At 29.5% G+C, this 21,270-nt stretch overlaps 2 protein-coding genes across 13 annotated transcripts; both read right to left on the bottom strand.

The window, feature by feature from the left end:
* Nucleotides 1–2,481: 2,481 nt before the first annotated feature.
* Nucleotides 2,482–5,024, bottom strand: xit (ALG6/ALG8 family glucosyltransferase xit). Of its 2 annotated transcripts, none has more exons than XM_027349782.2 (4): nucleotides 4,441–5,024; nucleotides 4,310–4,388; nucleotides 3,367–4,239; nucleotides 2,482–3,303 (listed from the first exon to the last, which is right to left on the bottom strand). In XM_027349782.2, exons 1-4 carry the CDS (start codon nucleotides 4,611–4,613, stop codon nucleotides 2,569–2,571), a joined length of 1,860 nt encoding a protein of 619 aa, XP_027205583.2. In that variant the 5' UTR covers nucleotides 4,614–5,024; the 3' UTR covers nucleotides 2,482–2,568. The 2 variants fall into 2 exon arrangements, with proteins under 2 accessions (XP_027205583.2, XP_075679044.1); XM_075822929.1 differs by having other exon boundaries at nucleotides 4,310–4,377; nucleotides 4,441–4,583.
* A 133-nt stretch (nucleotides 5,025–5,157) lies between these two features.
* LOC113799183 (uncharacterized) lies at nucleotides 5,158–21,220 on the bottom strand. 11 transcript variants are annotated; one of them, XM_075822919.1, is made up of 15 exons: nucleotides 15,921–16,294; nucleotides 14,903–15,858; nucleotides 10,786–10,876; nucleotides 10,582–10,708; nucleotides 10,369–10,518; nucleotides 10,149–10,303; nucleotides 9,949–10,059; nucleotides 9,694–9,878; nucleotides 9,302–9,603; nucleotides 8,804–9,127; nucleotides 8,252–8,443; nucleotides 7,707–7,786; nucleotides 6,434–7,648; nucleotides 5,758–6,120; nucleotides 5,158–5,679 (listed from the first exon to the last, which is right to left on the bottom strand). In XM_075822919.1, the coding sequence occupies exons 2-15, from the start codon at nucleotides 15,550–15,552 to the stop codon at nucleotides 5,575–5,577; spliced, it is 4,050 nt and encodes a 1,349-aa protein (XP_075679034.1). In that variant the 5' UTR covers nucleotides 15,553–15,858; nucleotides 15,921–16,294; the 3' UTR covers nucleotides 5,158–5,574. The 11 variants fall into 11 exon arrangements, with proteins under 11 accessions (XP_075679034.1, XP_075679035.1, XP_075679043.1 ...); XM_075822920.1 differs by having other exon boundaries at nucleotides 9,302–9,600; nucleotides 15,921–16,201; XM_075822928.1 differs by lacking the exons at nucleotides 14,903–15,858; nucleotides 15,921–16,294 and adding an exon at nucleotides 20,941–21,220 and having other exon boundaries at nucleotides 9,302–9,600.
* Nucleotides 21,221–21,270: the final 50 nt, after the last annotated feature.

The following is a 21,270-nucleotide window of genomic DNA, read 5'->3' as shown; positions in this document are numbered from 1 at the left end:
GAATTCTTTTTTGAATGTTTCAAAAGTTTTTTTTGTTTGTTTGTTTGTTTGGCACAAAAATTCTGGACCACTTTCTTTCACTATTTGATGTTTTCCTTGTTGATCACTTTGGTTCAAGCATGTTTGGTTGATTGGTTGATTTGGGTTGATGAATGATGAATGAATGAAAGTTAGGTCAGGTTAAATGGAAAACTGGCAGCATTTGCGTATATATTATATTCGCACACACACTTATATATTCGGATCGTATTTGGAATGATCGTGGTCGTTGATTTTATCAGTTTTTTACAAATAAAATCCCAAATTTCAAATCAATGATAATGATTAATTGGTGTTAAGGGTCTTCAAAAGAAAAAAAAGCATGTTTTTTGTTTGATCAATCAATCAATCAATCAGAACAGGTGAGAAGTGAAGTTAACATCACACAAACATCAAACACATTAATGATTACATTCAATCCAAAAACAAAACAAAACAAAATGAATGCTAATTTGAATATGATGATTTTTTAAAATAATAATGTTGTTGTTGTTTTTGGATCATCATCATCATTCTTCACTTAAAACATCATCACCATCAACGATGATGATGAATGATGATCATTATCATCACCATAATCATCATCATCATCATCAATGATTACAAATCAAATATAATTAATTTATCATGATGATAATCATTTCATTTGATTTGATTTTGTAATATTATTGATTATTGATTTATAATCAAAAATAAAAAACGAATAACAAGAGAAAAACAAAATATATTGTCCTCACTTGATGATGACACTTTGAGATTCTTGATGATGATGATTATTTTTTTCACTTCTTCCACCACTCTTGATTCTTATATTCTGGATTCACTCATTCAATATTTTTTCTCTACTCACTTTACTCATTTTTCTTCACACAACAATTCTTGCTTTGCTTTGGAATAGAGGAAGCGAGAGTGAGAGAGAGAGAGAGAGAGAGAGAGAGAGAGAGAGAGAGAGAGAGAGAGAGTGCAGTGTGTGTGTATATTTCATTATTATTCTGGTTTCAGAATGATGATGATGATGATTGGTCTGTCAGTATTGTTGTTGATGTTTGTGTTGTGTGTATGGTAAATTCTGTTGGTTGGTTCGGCTCGATTCGATCCGAAAGTTCGGCGTCTTATTCTTTATCATCACACATACAAACTTCTCCAAAAACAAAATCTTTTCATCATTTATATAGAGTGAATGAGAGACGGGAATCGATTTACTGGGCGCCTGGTTTGTTTTTTTATATTCTTCTTTCCGATGGTTCTCATTCCACAACCAACCAAACATCATCATTTTCAAAGCAAAGAAAAGCTGGTAGCGGCTTGCTTTCGAAACCAGATCGAAAACTTTTTTTGTTTCACATATATAATAGAAAAAGAGAATATTTACTGTTGCCCTTGATTAATATAGAGATCATGATTCTTTATGATCATGCTCGGGCTATTCAAGATCCAGATAATTGAAGAGAATATTCATAACTACCACCACCACCAAAATTACCACAGAATTTTTGTTGTTTCCTCCCCCCAGTTATTATTCTTTTATAAGATAACATTGGAAAAGTAAAAAATGAAACAATTCCATATTCAAAAACAAAATATAATCACCTGAATCCGAACCAAAAAAAGAGTCAAAATTAAAAATACCTGAATAAAAATTATTATTCAATTCAAATCTACATTATAAAGGAACAATTCAGTTTATACAATGGAAAAAAAAATTTTTTTATTTCGATAAACTTTTCAACTATAAAATCATTATGATTATGGAACAACAACAACAACAGAAAAAAAAAGCCAAAAACAATTCATCAATCAAAATCAGATCAGGATATAGATTTTGATTTTTTTCGTTTTTTTGTTTTAGCTATGTGTATAGATTGATTATCAAATGTGTCATCCTCAACACAACCTCGACAAACGGTAGTGGTCTTATGGATCAGATTGAGAATGACATAAATTTTAATGACAAAAATTTTCTGAACTGCTATCATCATCATCCAATGTCTATATAATTTGTTGTTGTTTTTTTTTACTGTCCATCACGAAAAAAAACCCAATGACAATGAATGAAAGTTCGAATCATGAATCGAAATGAAAATGAGAGCGAATTTTGTTTTCAAAAAAAATTGTTGTTGTTTTTTTTTGATTGAATATCAACAAATTTCCTAATCGAATCGCGATTGAAATAGACGGATGTATGATTGATTACTTATAATAATATTCATGAATCGTTCATAATTTTTGTTACAATTTTTTTAAATCAACAAAAGATGGCGTTACAGAATTCCGAATTTAAAAAAAATAATCAAATAAATTATTAAATTGGATTTTTGATAATTAATTTCAAAGAATGTTGTGTCATATGATCTTATCATCATCCAAAAAGTTTTTAATCAAATTTTCTTGTAAAAAGTGACAACAAAAAAAAATCAATAAAGATGTTCAAAACGAAAAAAATTAATCAATCACATTTGTGATAATCTTTGTTCTGTTGATTTCAATTAAATCTAATCCCAAATAAATATGTTGTCTTCAACATTAACATTATGATGTAAACAAAAACATTGTAAACAACCAATTATAACAATAAAGTATGCCGATTGAACAATAAATTGATATTAATAATAATGGTAAAAATTGAAATCTTTGTCCCAATAATTCTGGTAATAAATATGGACCAAATGTATAGATTAAATGAATAATTAGAAAACCTAAAATATATAATGATTCCAATACATTTAGTAATGGTAATTTTAAAAATGAAAATGGTGGATTTTGACGAAATTCATTATGTATCTCTTTCATTAGTTCATTATCATCATCATCATCATCATCATTATGGTCAGTGGTGGTGGTTGAATATTTGTCCAATAACCAACGTTTAATAATACGATAACGATTATTTAATGTACCAAAACTTATCAACAAATGTATGGCCATTAATAATAATTTCAATAATGATTCAGCATTTTTAAATAATAATGGATAAAGTGAATAATAACCAGCCATTGATAATAATAAAAATATTTGTGCATAATCAATATTAACAAATATTAATGGTAATATTGTTGGTATGACCAAAAGTATTGATTTTTCATGCACATGATAACCAAATTCAAAAAATGTTAAACTTGATAATAAAATTAGATGAAGAAAACGTATTTCAGATGGATAATTTGAATGAGAATTTTGATTCGATGTTGATCGTGATTTTATTCGATTAATATTTTTTTGTTGTTGTTGTCGTTGTTGTTGATGAATATAGGAAACAGCAATGATCTGGGGAAAAAAATTAAAATTAAAATTTTGATTTTTTTTTGTTGAAAATTTCAGAATGCTTACAATTAGAATGAAAACAATTAAAATCAAAGTAATTGTTGGTGTTATTGTTGGTAGAATCAAATGTTCAGTTTGTTGAACTAAACCACCAGTATATGGTGATTGACGATCAGTTGTACGATAAAATCGTGCCATAATTAAATCATAACCATTATAAAGTGACCAAAAATTTGGTGCCCAATATGCATGTGATAATCCACGTTGAAATGGAAATAAACGATTTAAAAGATTCAAAAATTGTCCATTTAAAATGAATGGCAGAAATGAAATTATAAATACACCGATTACTATAGTAGCTAAACGTAACAAAACGTTTAGATTAATTTTCCATGTAATCAAACCACGTGAATTACGAATCAAACAATATTCAACAAATAAATAGATGAGGTAACCAGGTGCCATATAAAGATAAATATGTTTAAAATTCAATAGGATGGCAAACCAAAATGATCCCCAATAAATTTGACGATTACAAATATTGGCCATTGAAATAAGAAGTAAACCATTTAGAAAACCATTATATTGAAAATGAATATTATCAACAATTATATGGCCAATATTGAATAAAAATAACATAATATGAGTGAATGATGTTGATGAAAGAAAATAATTTGAACGTTGTCGGATAACTGGAACGGATACGAATACATTACGTTGTCGATGATACATCAATTGAATCCATTGATAAACACCATAATAATAGACTAGATCACTTACAATAACAGTTAAACGCATATAGAATAATGTTTCTGGTGACATGTAAGAATCTTGACGAATTTGAAGCATATTTTTATCAAAAAATTGAGCAAAATATGCTAAAATATATTCAAAATAGGCAAAAAATGGTGGATAATCTAATGTCCATTTGGAAGTATTCTAAATTCACAGAGGGAAAAATAATTTGTTAGAAAAAAAAGTTTTTATTGAAAAGAAAAAAACAAACTACCTCGGTATACCATTCGGATAATGGTTTATTAAAAGTGATTGCCATCCAATTACGATGAACTTCAAGATCTGTTGAATAGCTAAAGTGATTAACATTAGACATTATAGCCAAATGTGATATTAATAACTTACTATGATGGTATTAATAAGAATTTTATACATGTTACAATGATTGTTATTGAAAAAAACATTGACCAAATTGTTTCTGAATCATATGCAGACATTTTTTGAACAGGTTTATTATTACCACCATGACCGGTGGTCATTGATGATGATCGTGGATTTCGCAAATCTGTTGCAGTCATGTTGTTGTTCGAATTAGATTCAAAATGTCGAATGAAATTTGTGTTAAATCATCGTCGTGATCAATCCGATAATTCGAGATCGAATTTTGAGCAAAAATAAATTCAATTTAACCAAAAAAAAATCAATAATTTAGGAATTGAAGAAAAACAAAATGTGCACGTTAACTTTGAACAAAAATATTATGGAGCCAAAAACATTAAAAAAAGGGAGGATTAAATATCACATGACTTGTACTGATACAATACAAACTAAAGCCACGCCTTTTTTGAAATTTCCTTTTTTGTGGCCTAAAGTTAATTTATATTACCTTGTCGATAATTTTCTGCTGAATCACATAAATTATCAGCAAAATTGATTGATCATTATCCATCCTTCGATCAAATTTAAATCGATCGGAATTATCGTCGCAAAAAAATGGATCATCTTTTTCAATTAAAAATAATGGATTTTGTAAACACAGAATTTTGAAGTTTTTACTTAGCCATTGTTAGATGGAGCCACTGATAAGCACAAAACATTCAAATGGAAAAAACCCGGCAAAAATCAAATTGCAAAATTTCATTTTATTATTTTTGGCAAATTTTTTTAAAATTTTCATAGATTTTCATATCAAACAAAAAAAAATTAGGTGAATTTAACCCCTTCCTCGATGATTGTGTTTGTTTTTGTTTTAAAGCACTTGAAAAACTTCATATAGAAATGAAATGAATGAATGAATGAGTATAAATAAGAAATTGAGAAATACCAATATACATAGGTAAGTAGATAAGTGTGTGCATAGACGAAAAAAATGACAAGACACAATTGGGTGTATGATGAATGAATGAATTCATCAAAGTGAATCAGAAAAACAAAACAAAACAATTGGATTATTTTTTGGCTTAATATTTTACATGATTTGTGCTGTTTTTGCTAACAATTTTTTTGAGATCAATATATTCATATCATAATTTGTTGTTGTCAATTTTGTTGATAAAATGATGATGATGATGAGGATGTTAATCTTTGGTCCGAATTTGAATGTTGAATTTGTCGATGAAAATTTTCACGATAATCATCTTCAGTCTAATTCAGTTGATTGAGAAAGAAAAATTTTTGATTAAATAAAATCAATCAGCAAAATTGTTTTCATTCAATTCTTACTTCAAGTTGTATGGCTGGTGTTGATCCAGTTGCCGTCGCTAATAATGTTATACTTCCAAAACGTTGATTAGAATAATCCGTTGTTGCTGTTTGATTCGGTTGATGAAGATTAGCCAAGCAAATTCTTCTTAGATTATCATTGATGTTGCCGTTTCTTCGTTGTTGTTGTTGTCCGACATTTGCTTCAGCGAATGAAGATGTTGGTAAAACAATATCCAATGAATGTCTGATAGTTACTTTACGTTTTGAATAACGATTTGTTTGTAGATTGGTTGGTACCGAATCAACACGACGATGTTGATTGATTGTACGTGGTCGTTGCCGTCGCTGTCGTTGTTGTTGTTGTTGTAGTTCCATTGTCATCTGACAACAATAATTGACAACAATCATAATACTGAAAATTATCAATCATCATCAGATTTTTAACAAACAGGACAGTTTTAATGAGGGAAAAACGCACACAACAACAAACAAGCACATCACACAAAGAAAAACAAATGGTAAAAATAAAAAAAGGAAAAGATATTATGGTTAGGATTATGATTCATTTTTTTGTAAGAATTTTATAAAATTAATAATTCAAACCAAAACCAAAAACAAAAACAAACGAAAAAATCAAGCAAGCAACATTGACAAAAAAAAATCTAATCAAGTTTGAATTGAAATTGAAACAAACCTTGTTGTTGTTGTTGTTGTTCAAATTATTGGTTGCTGTTGTTGTCGAAGTGGATTTGTTTGAAGATGATATTAATTCGGTCATAGTCGTTGCCGCCGCCGTCGATGATGATGTGTTAGTTGAATGATGATTATCATCAGCCATTATCAATGAATCAATTGGATATTGTTGTTGTTGTTGTTGATCATCAATAAATTGTTTGATTGAACATAAATCACATTCTTGATCCATATTTAAACATTTCAGACATTTTGTTTGTTGACTACCGAATGCAGTTGCAACTGTCATTGTTGATGTTGTCATTGTTGAATTATTCGGTGTACATAAACAAAACAATGATGATGTTGTTGTTGTTGTTGTTGTCGCTGCTGTTGTTGTTGTTGTTGTTGCTGGTGGTGATAATGCTTTTGATTCTGGACAAATCAATTTATCATCATCATCATTGATATCCAAGGACGGATGATGATATGAATGTTGATGATGACCAATTGATGATTTGGTTGTGGTAATGGCAGTTATTGATTTAGATGATAATGATGATGATGATGATTGGCATGGTAAATTGGCTAGAATATTATCGATTTGATTGGTTATTGCACGATCTTTAACATCAACAACAACAACAGAATCATCTTTATCAACATTATCATCAGGAATGGAACAATTCGGAATATTTGAGCTTCGTTGTTGTTGTTTTGGTGATTGTTTTGAAGACATTTGCTGGTGATATTGCTGTTGTTGATGATGATGATGATGATGTTGTTGATGATGATAATATGGTTGCTGTGATAATGAATGATGCATTTTTCGATAATCATTATCAAAACATCCACCATAATCACATGAACGATATGATTGTGATGAAGGTGGCTGAGGTGGTGATGGTGGTGGTTGCATTTGCTGTTGTTGTTGTTGTTGATTTTTACGTAATTTTCTATCTTCCATATACATTTCCAAAAGATTTTCTAATTTTGTTTCAATATCTTCAACAGTACGTTCAACTTTAACAATTCTTGATGCTAAACTAACTTTTGATTCATAAACATCTTTAGCTTTTGATCCGACTTTACCTAGAATCGAATCCAGTCTAGTTTGAATGTTTTTTACTCTGGCTAATAGATCAACATGACCAGCTGAATATTGTTCAATAACATCTTTAACATCGTATGGTTTTAATGCTTCTTTAAATTTTCTTCTTGCAACAAAATATTTAATCTAAATGAATGGAAAAATGAAATGAAATTAATGGACAACAAATTCAAAACAAACTCACCTTACGAAGACAACGAATAGCATTTTTATGTTGTTTAGTTAATACTGTAAATCTTGGCTGATGTTCTTCAATATCATCATCTATATTATAGAAGAAAAAAAAACAAACAACAAAATTTCACAGATAACAGATTATCAGATAACAATTGTCAACTTTTTTTTCTGTTGAAATGATCAAATTTGAAACAACAGTGTACAACATCAACGTGTTTGTGTATATATGTTTGTGCCCGTGTCAAATAGTAAACAAAACAAAAAATGGCCAATTGTAAATGGAATAATAATAGAAATGTTAAGCAAAATGAGAAAGAAGAAAGTGAGATGATTTGAATAGAGAGAAAGAGATACAGAGAGAGAGAGAGAAAGACCATGAAAATGACCATAGTTTTTTTTTTGGTTCAGGTATGTGATTAATATTGGATTTTTTTTCGGAAACAAAAAGGAAATGCAGCTGCACACAGAGAAAATAGCCGGAAAAAGATAGTCGAAGGAAAAGCATTGTTGCTTTTTTTTTGGTGAAAAGAAACTTTGATTTTGATTGCTTACCAAACAATGTACCATCAAAATCATTATCATCATCAAATGAACTTGCAAAGCTGCCAACATGTTGTTGTTGTTGTCTTCGTTGATTGTTTGGTATGGTGAATGGAAAAAATGAACCAGAACAGATGAAACTACTCATCATTTGATTATTATTACTATTTTCCTGTTGTTGTTGTTGTTGATTATCACCGCAACCTGATTTTTTACAAAAGCCATTGCCAATTAACAATCCAAATTTGATTAGATGATTAAGCATCGTTTGATTTTGGGGCAGTGAAAAAACAAAATTGTAAATTGAAAATTCAACCAGACAAACAAACAAACAAACATTGGATTAAGCAAATCGACAAAACAGATTAGATAAGGATAATGCATCAGGGATAAAATAAAAATCAAATGGAAAAATGAAACACACTAAAAAAAAAGAAGAGAGAGTTTGGTGTGCAAATGTGTTTTGGTGTGATGAATTTTTTTTTTAATCAGGACCGAAAATATTATTTAGCAAAAGAGAGCCGAAACACACACACACATATAGAGATAGTGATAGAATCGAACCTGAACATTGATGATGTTGATGATCGACCGCATCAAACAATGTTGGTTGACAATATGAACGAATGGCTGATGCGGTGGCTGTTGATGTCGATGTTGGAAATAATGGAAAATTTTGATTATGATGACCATGAAAAAATGTTGGTGTTAATGTTAAAAATGGTGGATTTTGATATTCTTTTTGTAACATTTGACATAGATTTATATATGGCATTCCTTCTGTTGTCGATTGATGTTGTTGTTGTTGTTGTTGTTGTCCACCATTATTATCATCATTATTATTATTACCACTATTCTCAATATCATCCTGTCTGTCCAATCTATTCTCTGTGTATAAGTGTTATCACAGAATAACAAATTCTGATTACAAATTTTGATTTATACATCAAACAACAACAACAATAACCCTATTTCCTTATCGATTTGTTCATTTTCTTTTTTTTTGTAACCAAAATTTCATTTCTGTTTTTTTTTAAATTCAATTTTTTATCATATACTCACCATCAGAATTACGTTTAGAAAATTCAGATAATTCTTTAGCAATAACACTATCTTCGCTAACACTTCCAGGTAAACGTGAATCACGTCCACCAATTGTTGTACTGATTAATGAATCTTCACGTATATTGCTTGCTGATGTTTCAAATGTTGATTGACCAGGACCAGGTGTTTGACCACCATTATTACCACCACCACCACCATAACGACCACCAGAACGTGTTAATGGTGAATGTGTTGCTGATTTATGTGAACGACGAATTGTTGAAAAACGACTCACAAATGATGTATTGTGCTTAAAACTGCTATAAAATTGGTTGTTTTTTTCAAAATAAAAACAACCCATTCAAATATGCGATTAGATTTGCGATTAAAAACGCAAAAAAAAAACTTACACAGACGGACTAGGCAATGGAACTTGATGAACTTTCCATGTTGCAATTGACATTGAATTTTCATCGGCTGCATAACAACGCCAAAGACATTGTATTAATGTTGCAGCTGGAACACGTCTTCGTATCATATGTTTTTGTCGTTGTTGTTGTTGTACTTTGAGCGCAAAACCGGATCCAAGAATACCCTGTTGAATAGAATGTGAAAAAGATTCATTAATCAATGATGGAAATCAATCAATTGTCATTACTACTTACGGCAGGTAAGGCAAAAAATGAGATGCCTAATAATGCACAAAATGATGCGACTAATTTTCCTGGCCATGTTTGTGGAACAAGATCACCATAGCCAACTGTGCTTAATGTTATCTGCATAATAATAATAATAATCGAATATTATTATTCAACCAATCAATCAATCAATCGATCAGATCAGATCGATCAAATCGAATACTAACCACACCCCACCATAAGGCATCAGCATAATTGTTAAATTTTTCAGGATGAACACCTTTTTCAGAAAGATATACTAAAAATGATGAAAAAATTAGACCCAAAAAACCAATATAAACAGTTGTGATTAATTCTTGTCGATGAGCATATACAACAGATCCTGTTACGAGAAAAAAGATAAAAGAAATATTATTATTATTATCATCATTGAGTGAATATCCTTACCTAATAATTTCCAAGTACCACCACGACGATCCATACGAACCATACGTAAAATTTGAAAAAAACGAAGGCCACGTAATGCCGATGCAGCAAACACTTGACCTGAACTGCCCAATGAAAGTACTACAGTGGAAGCTACTATCACAATCAAATCTATCAAGTAAAAAGGAATAAGAATCAATAATCATTATTTAATCAATCAATCAATAAACAAACCTATAACACAGAATGGACTGCGTAAAAAACGAAGCCGACCCATCCATCCTTGATACCTGGAACGACAACCAGCCGACCACATACGAAGCATAAATTCAATGGCAAACCAAACTACCATAACAATTTCCTTTGACAGAGAACAAAAAAACAAAGCCAAAGATTATGAATTTAACAAAAAAAAAAAAAAAAACTTAAGTAACTTACCATCTTGAGTAGAATACGTGATGCCACCTCTTCATATTGGTCGATCGTTGAGAATACGGTAAGAACCAGGCAAGCAAACACCATAAAAAACCTGAAAAAAATTCACAATTTTCAAATCGATTAAAATTCAATCAAAACAATTCAAGCGAAAGAAAGAATATTCCATGTCCGTTTCTCAGTGATTAAATTTCACAGTCATTTTTCTTTTCTATTAAGAAAAAAACTCACACCATAATATGATAAATAATGGAAAATTTTCCATTTGGTATTTCAAAAAAATTATTCATATGTAATTGATAACGACGAAATTTTTGATCATGCCGCCAACAACAATAATAATAATAATAATAATGATAACCATTATGATTATGATCACGATGATTACCCGCAATACTTGATCGATTTCTTCGATGATGATTAGGATGATGATGAAACATTTGTTTAAATGATTGTTGTTGTTGTTGTTGTTGTTGTTGTGTCATCATTGTTTCATCATCAGGATAAGCTATGGTTGAAGATGGATTTGGATTTTTTTTAGTAGTGAAAAATTTTGAAAAATGACGCTTCCATTGATTAATATTATCATTATTATTGTTACGAGTAACAGTAACATTATCATCATTATTATCCATAACAATCACATTTTTCATTTTCATTTTTGCCATTGTTTTTTGTTTTCAATGGCAATGATCAGCAAATTTCAATTGGAAATTGATTTTGTTCATTTCAATTCGATTTCATCACTTTCACAAGCAAACAAACACAAAACGATGAAAGCAATCAACTAAATGAGAAAAAAATCTAGCTAAAAAAAGGAAACCAAAAACCGAAAATCCACAACGACACACACAGACGATAAAATTTCGAATCACAAAATGAAAAAAATATTTTGTTGTTGTTGTTGCTTGTGGCATTTTCCGCCAAACCGAAAAAAAACACATTTTGCTATCGGGAATCCGTGCATGAATGATGCTGATGATGACATACATACATCACGTTCAACGAATATTCATCTTAATCGATTGCTTATCATCATCAACATCATTTTTCCGTTCTAATTCTGGTTATGATGCGCAAATGTTGCGTAGATTTCGTCTGACTGACTGAATGGCTGACTGACTGACTGAATGAATGAATGAAGGAAAAGACTGCAAAAACCTAATAGGAAATGAATGCCAAACAACCAAATAAAAATATCGGTCATCAACAACGACAACAACAGAAAGCACAGAATTGGATGTAATCAAAAACCAAACAAAAAATGGCTTATGGTAAAATACCTTCAGAATATAGTTTTTCAAGCTAAAAAAATTTTTGAATAGACTCTCTGTGTCCATTTTTTTTTGTTTTGAAAAATCCTAAATGATACTTGAGTATGGAGATGATGTTGATCATTTTGGATATCAAATTACACATTTATTATTATTATTATTTTGGCTATTTGCATTTGTATGTTCAAGTACCTATATTATGTAATCTAAACATTGTAATTCAACTATAAATCATCAATGAATGTTGAAAAAAACATGATAATTATTAAATTATCTAGGATCAATCAATCAATCGATAAATAGCAAAAAAAACAATAGACCAAATAAAAGAAATGATTTGATTTGGAAATTTTATGACAAAAAAGCTAAAAGCAGAACAAAAAAACTAATGAAAACCTCCGAATGATAATAATAATATCCACATTGAAAATCATAACATGAAAAAATCATTTTTCTGATTTTCCTAAATGTAAAACCAGTAAAAAAAATGATTTCCATTAACTTGGGTATACAATAATAATCAATTATCATTCGCAGCAAGCAAGTGCGACCAAAAAACTTTGTTTATCACACTTTTTGTTTTTTGTTTTTACTTTTTTTTGTTTTTTTTTTTTTTTTTTTTTTGGTTGTTGTTGTCCTGGATATATCTCTCTCCCATTGGGTTTCTGATGTGGTTTTTTTGGTTTTGGTTTCATGGTCGACTAAATTCAATGAGAATAAAATGACCATTTTTTTGGGTGATGATAATGGTCATTTCACCAACTTTGATCAAATGATAAATCATTTGTTTATCATCACTAAATCAAGAAATGAAATGAAGAACAACAAACTTTTCCATTTCTTTTGAGTTTAACACTTTTTCACTCTCATCTATCTTCAAGTTTTAATAAGAACAATAGAATCAAATCTCACTTTTCTCAGTTAATTAATAAAATAATAATCATTATTATTTCATTTCAAAACACAATGCGAATTATGTTATGTTCACAAGTTGTATGACATTTTCATTTTCATTTGCTCATATTGCAGATAATCTTTTCAGACAGACAATCATGCTAAGTCTTCTATGTTGTGTCTGTTTTATGAGTGATGGCAGTTACTAATATCAAAACAAAAGCCAGAAAATTGTCATGGAAATCTTTATTTATAGGTTATATATAAATTCATCAAAAAACATATCATATCACACCTCTTGTGAAACAAAAGAATATTTTTCTTTCTTTTGGGCTAAAAATGAATAATTAATTAGTTATTATCAACAACAATAATCTATCTGTATCATATAAATAAACAAACAGAGAAATGTGTGAAAACAAATATTTTTGTCAGCTTAAAAATTTAAAAAAATATGTAAATTTAGACTTTTTTACCACTAAGTCATAGTCAGAGTCATTGAAAAGTTGTATAGTGAAGTCAAGTGAGGTTAGGTTGATGACTATGATTCATGGTGGAGTGAGGTTAGGTTGATGACTATGATTCATAGTTGAGTGAGGTTAGGTTGATGACTATGATTCATAGTTGAGTGATGTTAGGTTGATGACTATGATTCTTAGTTGAGTGAGGTTAGGTTGATGACTAAAAATCATGAAATCTTTGAAGACAAAAAAAAACTTGCGCATGATTCACTTGTAATTTATTTTTGAAAAAAAAAATTTGGCCAACCAACCAATTGGCACAATACTCATCATCATCATGATTCAATTGATGGTGAATGTTGATTTTTTCATTCACTAAACAACTATCGGTCCATCAATGGTCGAACAATTTTCCTCATCCAAACAAACAAACAAACAAAAAAATAACAAATCAAACTAAAATAATAAAATATTTACGCAAAAAAAAACAAAATCAACATTATTAAATCCATTTGAATTTACAATTCTATCTCCCTCATTCGTACACAAAAGCGAATAAAAAATTCAAGAAACCAAACCAACAAAAAGATTATGGAAATATTCGTTGCACAAATATATCGATGATCAGAAATTGAATTTGAAATCGAAATCGATTTCTAATATAGAAGATCGAGATAGAATGAGAAAGACCGATGCAATAATAATAATGACAATAAACATACAATATTATTTTCGGACAGTGAAAAAGAAAAATATTAAAGTTTTCTTTCTTTCTTTCTTTGAAACGAATGAAAAAAGAATATCATCATCATTGATGTGATGGCATGTAATGTGCATTGTGGCCATTCAAAAAGAAGGACATTCTTTTCGTTTTTCTTTTCTTTTCTTTTCTTTCTTCACAATATCCATGATATCAAATTAAAAGTTCATGTTTCCATCATCATCATCAGTGATGAGAAGGAATTCACTATATTCCTTCACTGATATGTTCAATATAATCAACACATTTTTTTTCCACAATTGAATAATATAGTATGGATGTATATTTGCCCATTCTCGATGCCGATTTTAACAAAAAATAAAATGAGAACACAATCCCAACAGATTGAAAACACGCATTGAGATAGTGAGTGAAAAAAAATATTTTTTGCTTCAGGATTTTCTTTCCACTCGGAAAAAAACAAAACAAAACAAACAAACATCGATTCTGGTGATGATGATGACCTGTGATTATTATTTTCATAAGCAAACAATGGCTTTATATTAATCACATTTATCAATTAAGTTCTTCAATTTGTGTGTGTGTTTAGTAATGGCAGATAGAATTCCAATCATGTTTCAAACAAGGAACAAGGAAATAAACAAACAAACATTACATCATCCTTAACATTATTATGTCTGGAACGAATAATAATGATAACAACGCCATCTTGTATTTCCGATGTGAAAAAAACAAAATATATTTTTTATTTAAAAAGAAAATATACTTACATTATTAAATGATAAAACATTGGTGAATAACCACGTGGTCGTTCAAGAAAATTATGTAAATCATTTTGTAATTGTTTATAACGTGGATTTGTTATATGACGATGTGGACGACAATGTATTGGCCGTCCTAATAAACTAACACGATGCATTTGTGAACGTTTTGAGGCACGAAATGTATTATAAGCTGATGATAATGATGAACGTTGATGTTGATTGGTTGCTGTTGTTGTTGATGATGAACGTAAAAATCTAAGCAAATCAGATTCACGACGTAATTGAGTTTTGGTTTCTTCATCATCATCTTCTTCATCGTCTTCGATCATCGATTCATCAATTGAATCATTATTTTCCATTTCATATTTTTGCCGTTTGTTATCTCCCAAATCATATTGATTATTATCATCATCATTATGACCATCAACCGAAACAACGACTGATTCGTTGATTCGTTGATCATCCAACAAACCATCATTAACAGGATGACGACCATGATGATGATGTTGATTACGATAACTACGATGATGATCCATAATAAATTCAACACGTCGTTTGAATGGTAATTTTCTTTTGGATTTTTTCTCCTCTTCATCATCACCACCACCATCACCACTACCGCCACCAACATGGTTCGGTAATTGTTTCATTTCCATCAATGATATCGTTTTCCAGTCACGTGATGATTGATGATGATGATGCAAACCATATTCTTCATCATCATCATTTGTCTTAGTGGTAGTAACTATTTCATCCAATTCAATCGTAGTAGTTGTCGTTGTTGTTGTTGTTTTGGTTTTGGTTGTTTTTCTTTTACGAAGACATTTCCGTTTGAAGGATTTTTGTTTCAAATCAACATTTGGATCAGTAATAAATATCAATGTTGTTTCATCTTGTTGTTGTTGTTGTTGTTTTCCATGACCATCATCATCATCATTATCTATTTTATCGATAGGAAATGACTGAATCATAAAATGATTTATAATCATCATCATCATCAAAGCAATCAAAAAAAAATACCAACTTTCACAATGATTCCATCATGGTCATTATTATCATCATCAGTGTTATGAGTATCACTACTATTACAACTACCACAGGTCAATTGACAACTTGGTGATTCGGATGTTGAAGATGATGATGCGGATGCGGATGAGGATGTGGAAGATTTATTCAAACAACAATAACATTGATTTGTTATATTAGATGTGGTTGTTGTTGTACCGCTACTAATGGTTGTATCACAATAAGAGCAGGAACAACAATTATTATCATCAGTAATAGTGTTAGTAATGGTGTTATTCAATGATGATTTTAATGATGATAATGATGATGATGAATTTCGATATAAAACTGTTGATTTGTTATTATTATTAATATTATTAATATTACTGTTATTATCATTCAAATCATCATTATTATTAGTGATTTGTATGGAATCGGAATTCATCATCATAATTTGTTTTTTTATAACCAATCAAAAATCGTTGATTCAAAACAACATTTTTTTCTTGTTTAAAATCAAATCATATTACATTCGCATAATGATAACGATCTTCTGTTTTGTTTTCTGCACGCAAACACACACACCACAAACAAACAAATATTATTCATAATTTTCATTTTTTTTCGATGATGGTGGTGGTAAAATCATGTTTACATTTTTTTTAAAAATAAATAAAATTTTTTGCTGTTGTTGTTGCGTTAATAACAAGAAATTCTGATATAAATCAATAGAAGAAGAAGAAGAAGAATCAGAACCAAAAATGGATGCCAAGAAAACAAAAAGCATGCGCATCATCTTCAAACAAACAAAAAAATTTATTTATTTTGTAATTTTCTTTCAAATTTGAATCGTTCACAAGCAACGTTCAACCAATGTTACCAAAATCAACAAAGAAATCAACAATCAGGGAGATTCAGGTAAACTATATTTTCAATCTTGTTTCACTATTTATAATAACAAATAATGTTTCTATTGTCATCACTTTTGTTGAAAATATCTTTTTTATTTGGATTGAAAATTAGGAAAATAAGAAAAGGAAATTGAATATGATGAGGATGATGGTGCCCTGAGAAAATCAAAAAAAAACAACGACAACAACAACAACAAACAAGCGACAAACAACAACAGAAGATGAAAAAAAAAATCGAAAACTACCATCACTATTATCATCAATATCATATACAGGGAAAAAATATATAATATTGTCCACCACCACCACCATCATCATCATAAATAAACAGGAACCATAATAAAGGTAACGTGTTAACAAAATGAAAAATCCTGAAAAAAAAGATGACACCAAACATATTAAATTGATGTTGAGATTTTTCATTCTTTTATATGGTTATTCTTTTTTTCATTGTATTTTTTTGTGAAAAACATCATCATCAACGAAATAATGTTGTGTGTGTGTTAGTGACAACAGCCCAAAACATCAACTACGTGAAACATCTTTGGTAAACGCTAATCATATATATAAAGAAAAAGACATAGAATTTTATAACAAATGATCTCATTCTATGTAAGGTAGATAGGTAGAAATAGATTTTCTATTTTCTACCGACTTCTGTGTTTTTTTTATGATGGTTCAGAATTACAGCAAAAAAAAATGAACCGAAAAGTATTTTGGGCACATTATCATCATCATCATGATCAGAAAAAAATATGGAAAGTAAAGTAATATCAATATTTCATTGACATGTCATCTATGAATGGAATAATGTAATGTTCATCCTGTCACAGATTGTTTATTCAATAGAAAGTCAATGGGCAAGAAACCTTTTGGATCATGTCACATCACACATATAAAAAATATGAGTGAAAAAAACATAATGCAAGTCTATATGTTTATTTTGTTGTTGTTGCAATTTACAATCAATCAATCATCATGGTTAAGTGATTTAACTGCAAAAAAAATGTACTGGATTCACAAATGGATTCGCTTGAATGATCAATTTGATTTAAAGCAGCAATATTCTTTTGATTTGAATTCAAAGAAAATTTGTTTGTTTACTTTTTTTAATCATTCATGTTTTCATTGAGGAAAAAGAGAAAGAAAAACTTAAACACAAACAAAAACTTTATCTAAGAATCAAAGAATCCAGAATCAAAGATGATCCAGAAAAGAAACTATATTCAACATTCAAATCACATCACATAACATGAAAATGAATTATTTAAAACAACAAACAAACAAGGTGGATATAGTGGTCAAGATGATGATGATGATGATGACCAGATGAAATCAAAAATTCAAGGTAAGAAGAAAAAATTATAATCAAAAAAAAAAAAAAAACATTGAAAATTCACTTGGTGGAAAACAAGAAAAGCAAAAAAAAATCAAACATTATGAAGCGAAATCGTGCGAAAGACACAACGATGAAAACACGAGAGAATCAACAAGAATATGAATTCGAATGAAATTCTGTGTTGAACAACAACAACAACAACAACAACTGATACAACTGCGCAGATCGAATCAACAAAAAAAACAAACATATTGTATTCGATTCTGATTTTCCTTGTTTTTTTTCCTGTTTTTGTTTGTTGCTGGCGGTCATATTCAATGATGGAATTAATTTGTTTAAAAAACAAAGCAAACAAACAAAATCTTTGTTGATTCATTCGCCAAAGTTATTCTTTGATTCTTTTAAAAAACGATTGTTTTTTTTTAAAAAAAAGCTTTAATGATCATTCCATTTGCACGTATCCATCATTTGCATCTTGTAATCATCATCATTTCATTTCAGACGAATTAAAATCCTCGTCATCATCTGGCCGTCAATTTGGCAAAAAGAAAAAAAAATTTCCGAATCTTTCAACAGAAAAGTAAAGCAAGCAAATGAAAATGTAAAAAAAAGTTCAACACATTCATAAATCATTATGCATAAGTAGTATGTATTCTCACTACAAACAAACAAACAAATATAGACTTGCAAAGAAAGAAAAAAATTACAGCAAAGTTAAGTGCTCATCGAATTCATCAAAAACAAAAAAAAAAACGAAACATTAATATTCTTTGGATGGGGCCCTTGTTTTGTGGTTTGTTTTTGTGGTAGTCTTTCAAGACAGAGAAAATAAATCTTAACCAACATTAAGGCGACCAATATTTTTTCTTTCTGGTTTTAGGAAAATAAATAAAATGTTCCATATATGAAATAAATTGAATAAATAAACAAAAAAAGATAGATAGATAATCCAATGGAATGATGATGATGGTAATTTATTTGGAATATTCATCACATTATTGAAAATATTCATTTCCGAATCCTAAATTTACAATTCATTTTTCCTTGATTCAAGATTTGAATTTTTTTTTTCATTTTCATTTTTTGATGATGATTTCATTCGAAAGCAATCCAATTCAGCAAATTCATATAGGCGTGCCACACACTATCCATAAAAATAATCCTGATCAACATATGATGGGCGTCATATGAATTTTTTTGAATGTTTAGAATTCAATTGCAGTTGCAACAAAGCTTTTTTGAATTTTTTTTTCTTGCTAATTGAAAACTTGAAATGACAAAATCTCAATGAATAATTAGTTTCAACAAAAGATTAACCAAATAAAATATTTATCGACTTGGATTTAGAGCTACCAAAAAATATTCACAATGTTTTGCAATTAGATTCACATTAATCCTATGTGTGTGTGTGTGTGTGGTTTGATGATTTAATGATGATTGTTGTTGTTAAAAATAGAAACATGATTGCAATTGAATTTAACACCTGCACATAAAATTCATTTTGATAATGATCCGGAATCACGAATCAAAAATCATCATTTTTTTTGTTGTTGTTGTTGTTGCAGAAAATCTACCAAACAAAGTCAATAGATGACGCCTGTGATAGGTCCTTCCCCATCTTATTCCTGAAAGGAAATGAGATAAGCAAAATTTTTCCATCACCACCCCTCCATCACAAAAAAAATTGAAAAAAATGGAAAAGTTGCAACCGGAATCTAGTCCTGGACAACCATCAGGCTACTGTAAATGACAAAGTTAAATAATCAAATTCTGTTTGGTTACATTCATTCATCAATTATGAATGCAACCAAACAAAAATGAATATTAATGATTATTTTACCATACTTAAAAAAACGTTAATCCACCTTTTTGTTATCATTTCTTTCATTACAGCACAGGTAAATCTTCATTTTTTTCATATTCAATTTAGAAATTTAGGTGTCAAGCCAAAAAAAAAGAAAATTAAATTCTTTTCATGAATTATTATTTACCGGGCAATCTTTCAAACAAACAAACAATGAATTGCATCATTACACTTTTCTTAATTCTTTCTCGCTCGCTTGGCCATTGTATTCATCATAATCATCTTGAAAATTCTAAAGATTCTTTCATGGCATACGTGACATAGTTTTTTTTGTTTGTTTGGTTGGTTGGTGAGAATTCCATCACACACACACACACACCGACTAAACTGAAAGGATTTTGTTTTGGCTGAAAAATAAAATTTCAATTGAAACAATTATCTTCTTGGCATTCATGTCAGGTGCATTTTTCTTCTTCGATTGTTTACTGGATGAACGTGATTTCTCCAGGACCAGATTCTATTGTATGCTTGCGTATGTCAAACGTTTGAAACGAAACAAAAGTTTTGTTTTCGAGCACATCTTTTGTTCGGGCAAAGTAAATGAGAATTTGAATATTTGAAAAAAAAATTTTTCAGTGCCTGATTAATAAAATGAATGAATGAATATTCATCATTCTCGTTTAGTGTGATAAATTTTTTTTTCTTTCGTGTCAATTAATTCGTTTTTTTAAATAAAAAAAACATAGACAAAAAATGAATGAATGATGTGAATGGGAAAAAATTCCCTTCAACACACAATTTCAAATCCAATTTTGGTTACCGAGGAAATTTTTTTTGTCAAAACATTTTTAACATGAAATTTTTTTTTGTATAAAGAGAAATTTTCCCGAAACAATGACTGAGAATAAAAATATTTCCAGGAACAAAATGAGATACGGACATAGATTAAAAAAAGATGAAAGGATGAAAAAAAAACAAAACTTACATGCAAAGATGATAGATAAATGCTTTCCATCCACGTGGTCTTTCCAAAAAATTATAAACAAATGATTGTGATTTACGATAACGTGGATCATGATGTCTATGTGGACCAGGTTTAATTGGTCTACCCAATAAACTTGTTCTTGATACTTCTGATGATGGTCGTGGTGTACAACCAAATGGACCATGTGACCGGGCATAACGCTCACCGGCCTCTAGTTGACGAAGTTCCAACAGGTCGGCTTCCGGATTACAATAATCAAATGAAGGCAGTTTGATTTCAAATCAATTATGTTGATAATGATGAACTTTTCTCTGACGTTTTTTCGCTTCT

This window comes from Dermatophagoides pteronyssinus, unplaced genomic scaffold (assembly GCF_027571235.1).
Source record: "Dermatophagoides pteronyssinus isolate colony J.1.1.1.1 unplaced genomic scaffold, Derpt_VIB-CSIC_2022.12 sq0021, whole genome shotgun sequence".
Classification (NCBI taxonomy): domain Eukaryota; kingdom Metazoa; phylum Arthropoda; class Arachnida; order Sarcoptiformes; family Pyroglyphidae; genus Dermatophagoides; species Dermatophagoides pteronyssinus.
This window is presented reverse-complemented; position numbering and strand designations above follow the sequence as displayed.

Excerpts from the sequence above, each read along its gene's own strand:
- xit (XM_027349782.2), bottom strand. The coding sequence starts at position 4,613 with ATGACTGCAACAGATTTGCGAAATCCACGATCATCATCAATGACCACC. Across the intron at positions 4,389-4,440 it reads TTCTTATTAATACCATCATA|CTATTCAACAGATCTTGAAG; the intron begins GTAAGTTATTAA and ends TAATCACTTTAG. Across the intron at positions 3,304-3,366 it reads TAATTGTTTTCATTCTAATT|ATCATTGCTGTTTCCTATAT; the intron begins GTAAGCATTCTG and ends TTTTTTCCCCAG.
- LOC113799183 (XM_075822919.1), bottom strand. The coding sequence starts at position 15,552 with ATGGAAATGAAACAATTACCGAACCATGTTGGTGGCGGTAGTGGTGAT. Across the intron at positions 10,304-10,368 it reads TGGTACTTGGAAATTATTAG|GATCTGTTGTATATGCTCAT; the intron begins GTAAGGATATTC and ends TTCTCGTAACAG. Across the intron at positions 10,060-10,148 it reads ATGCCTTATGGTGGGGTGTG|ATAACATTAAGCACAGTTGG; the intron begins GTTAGTATTCGA and ends ATTATTATGCAG.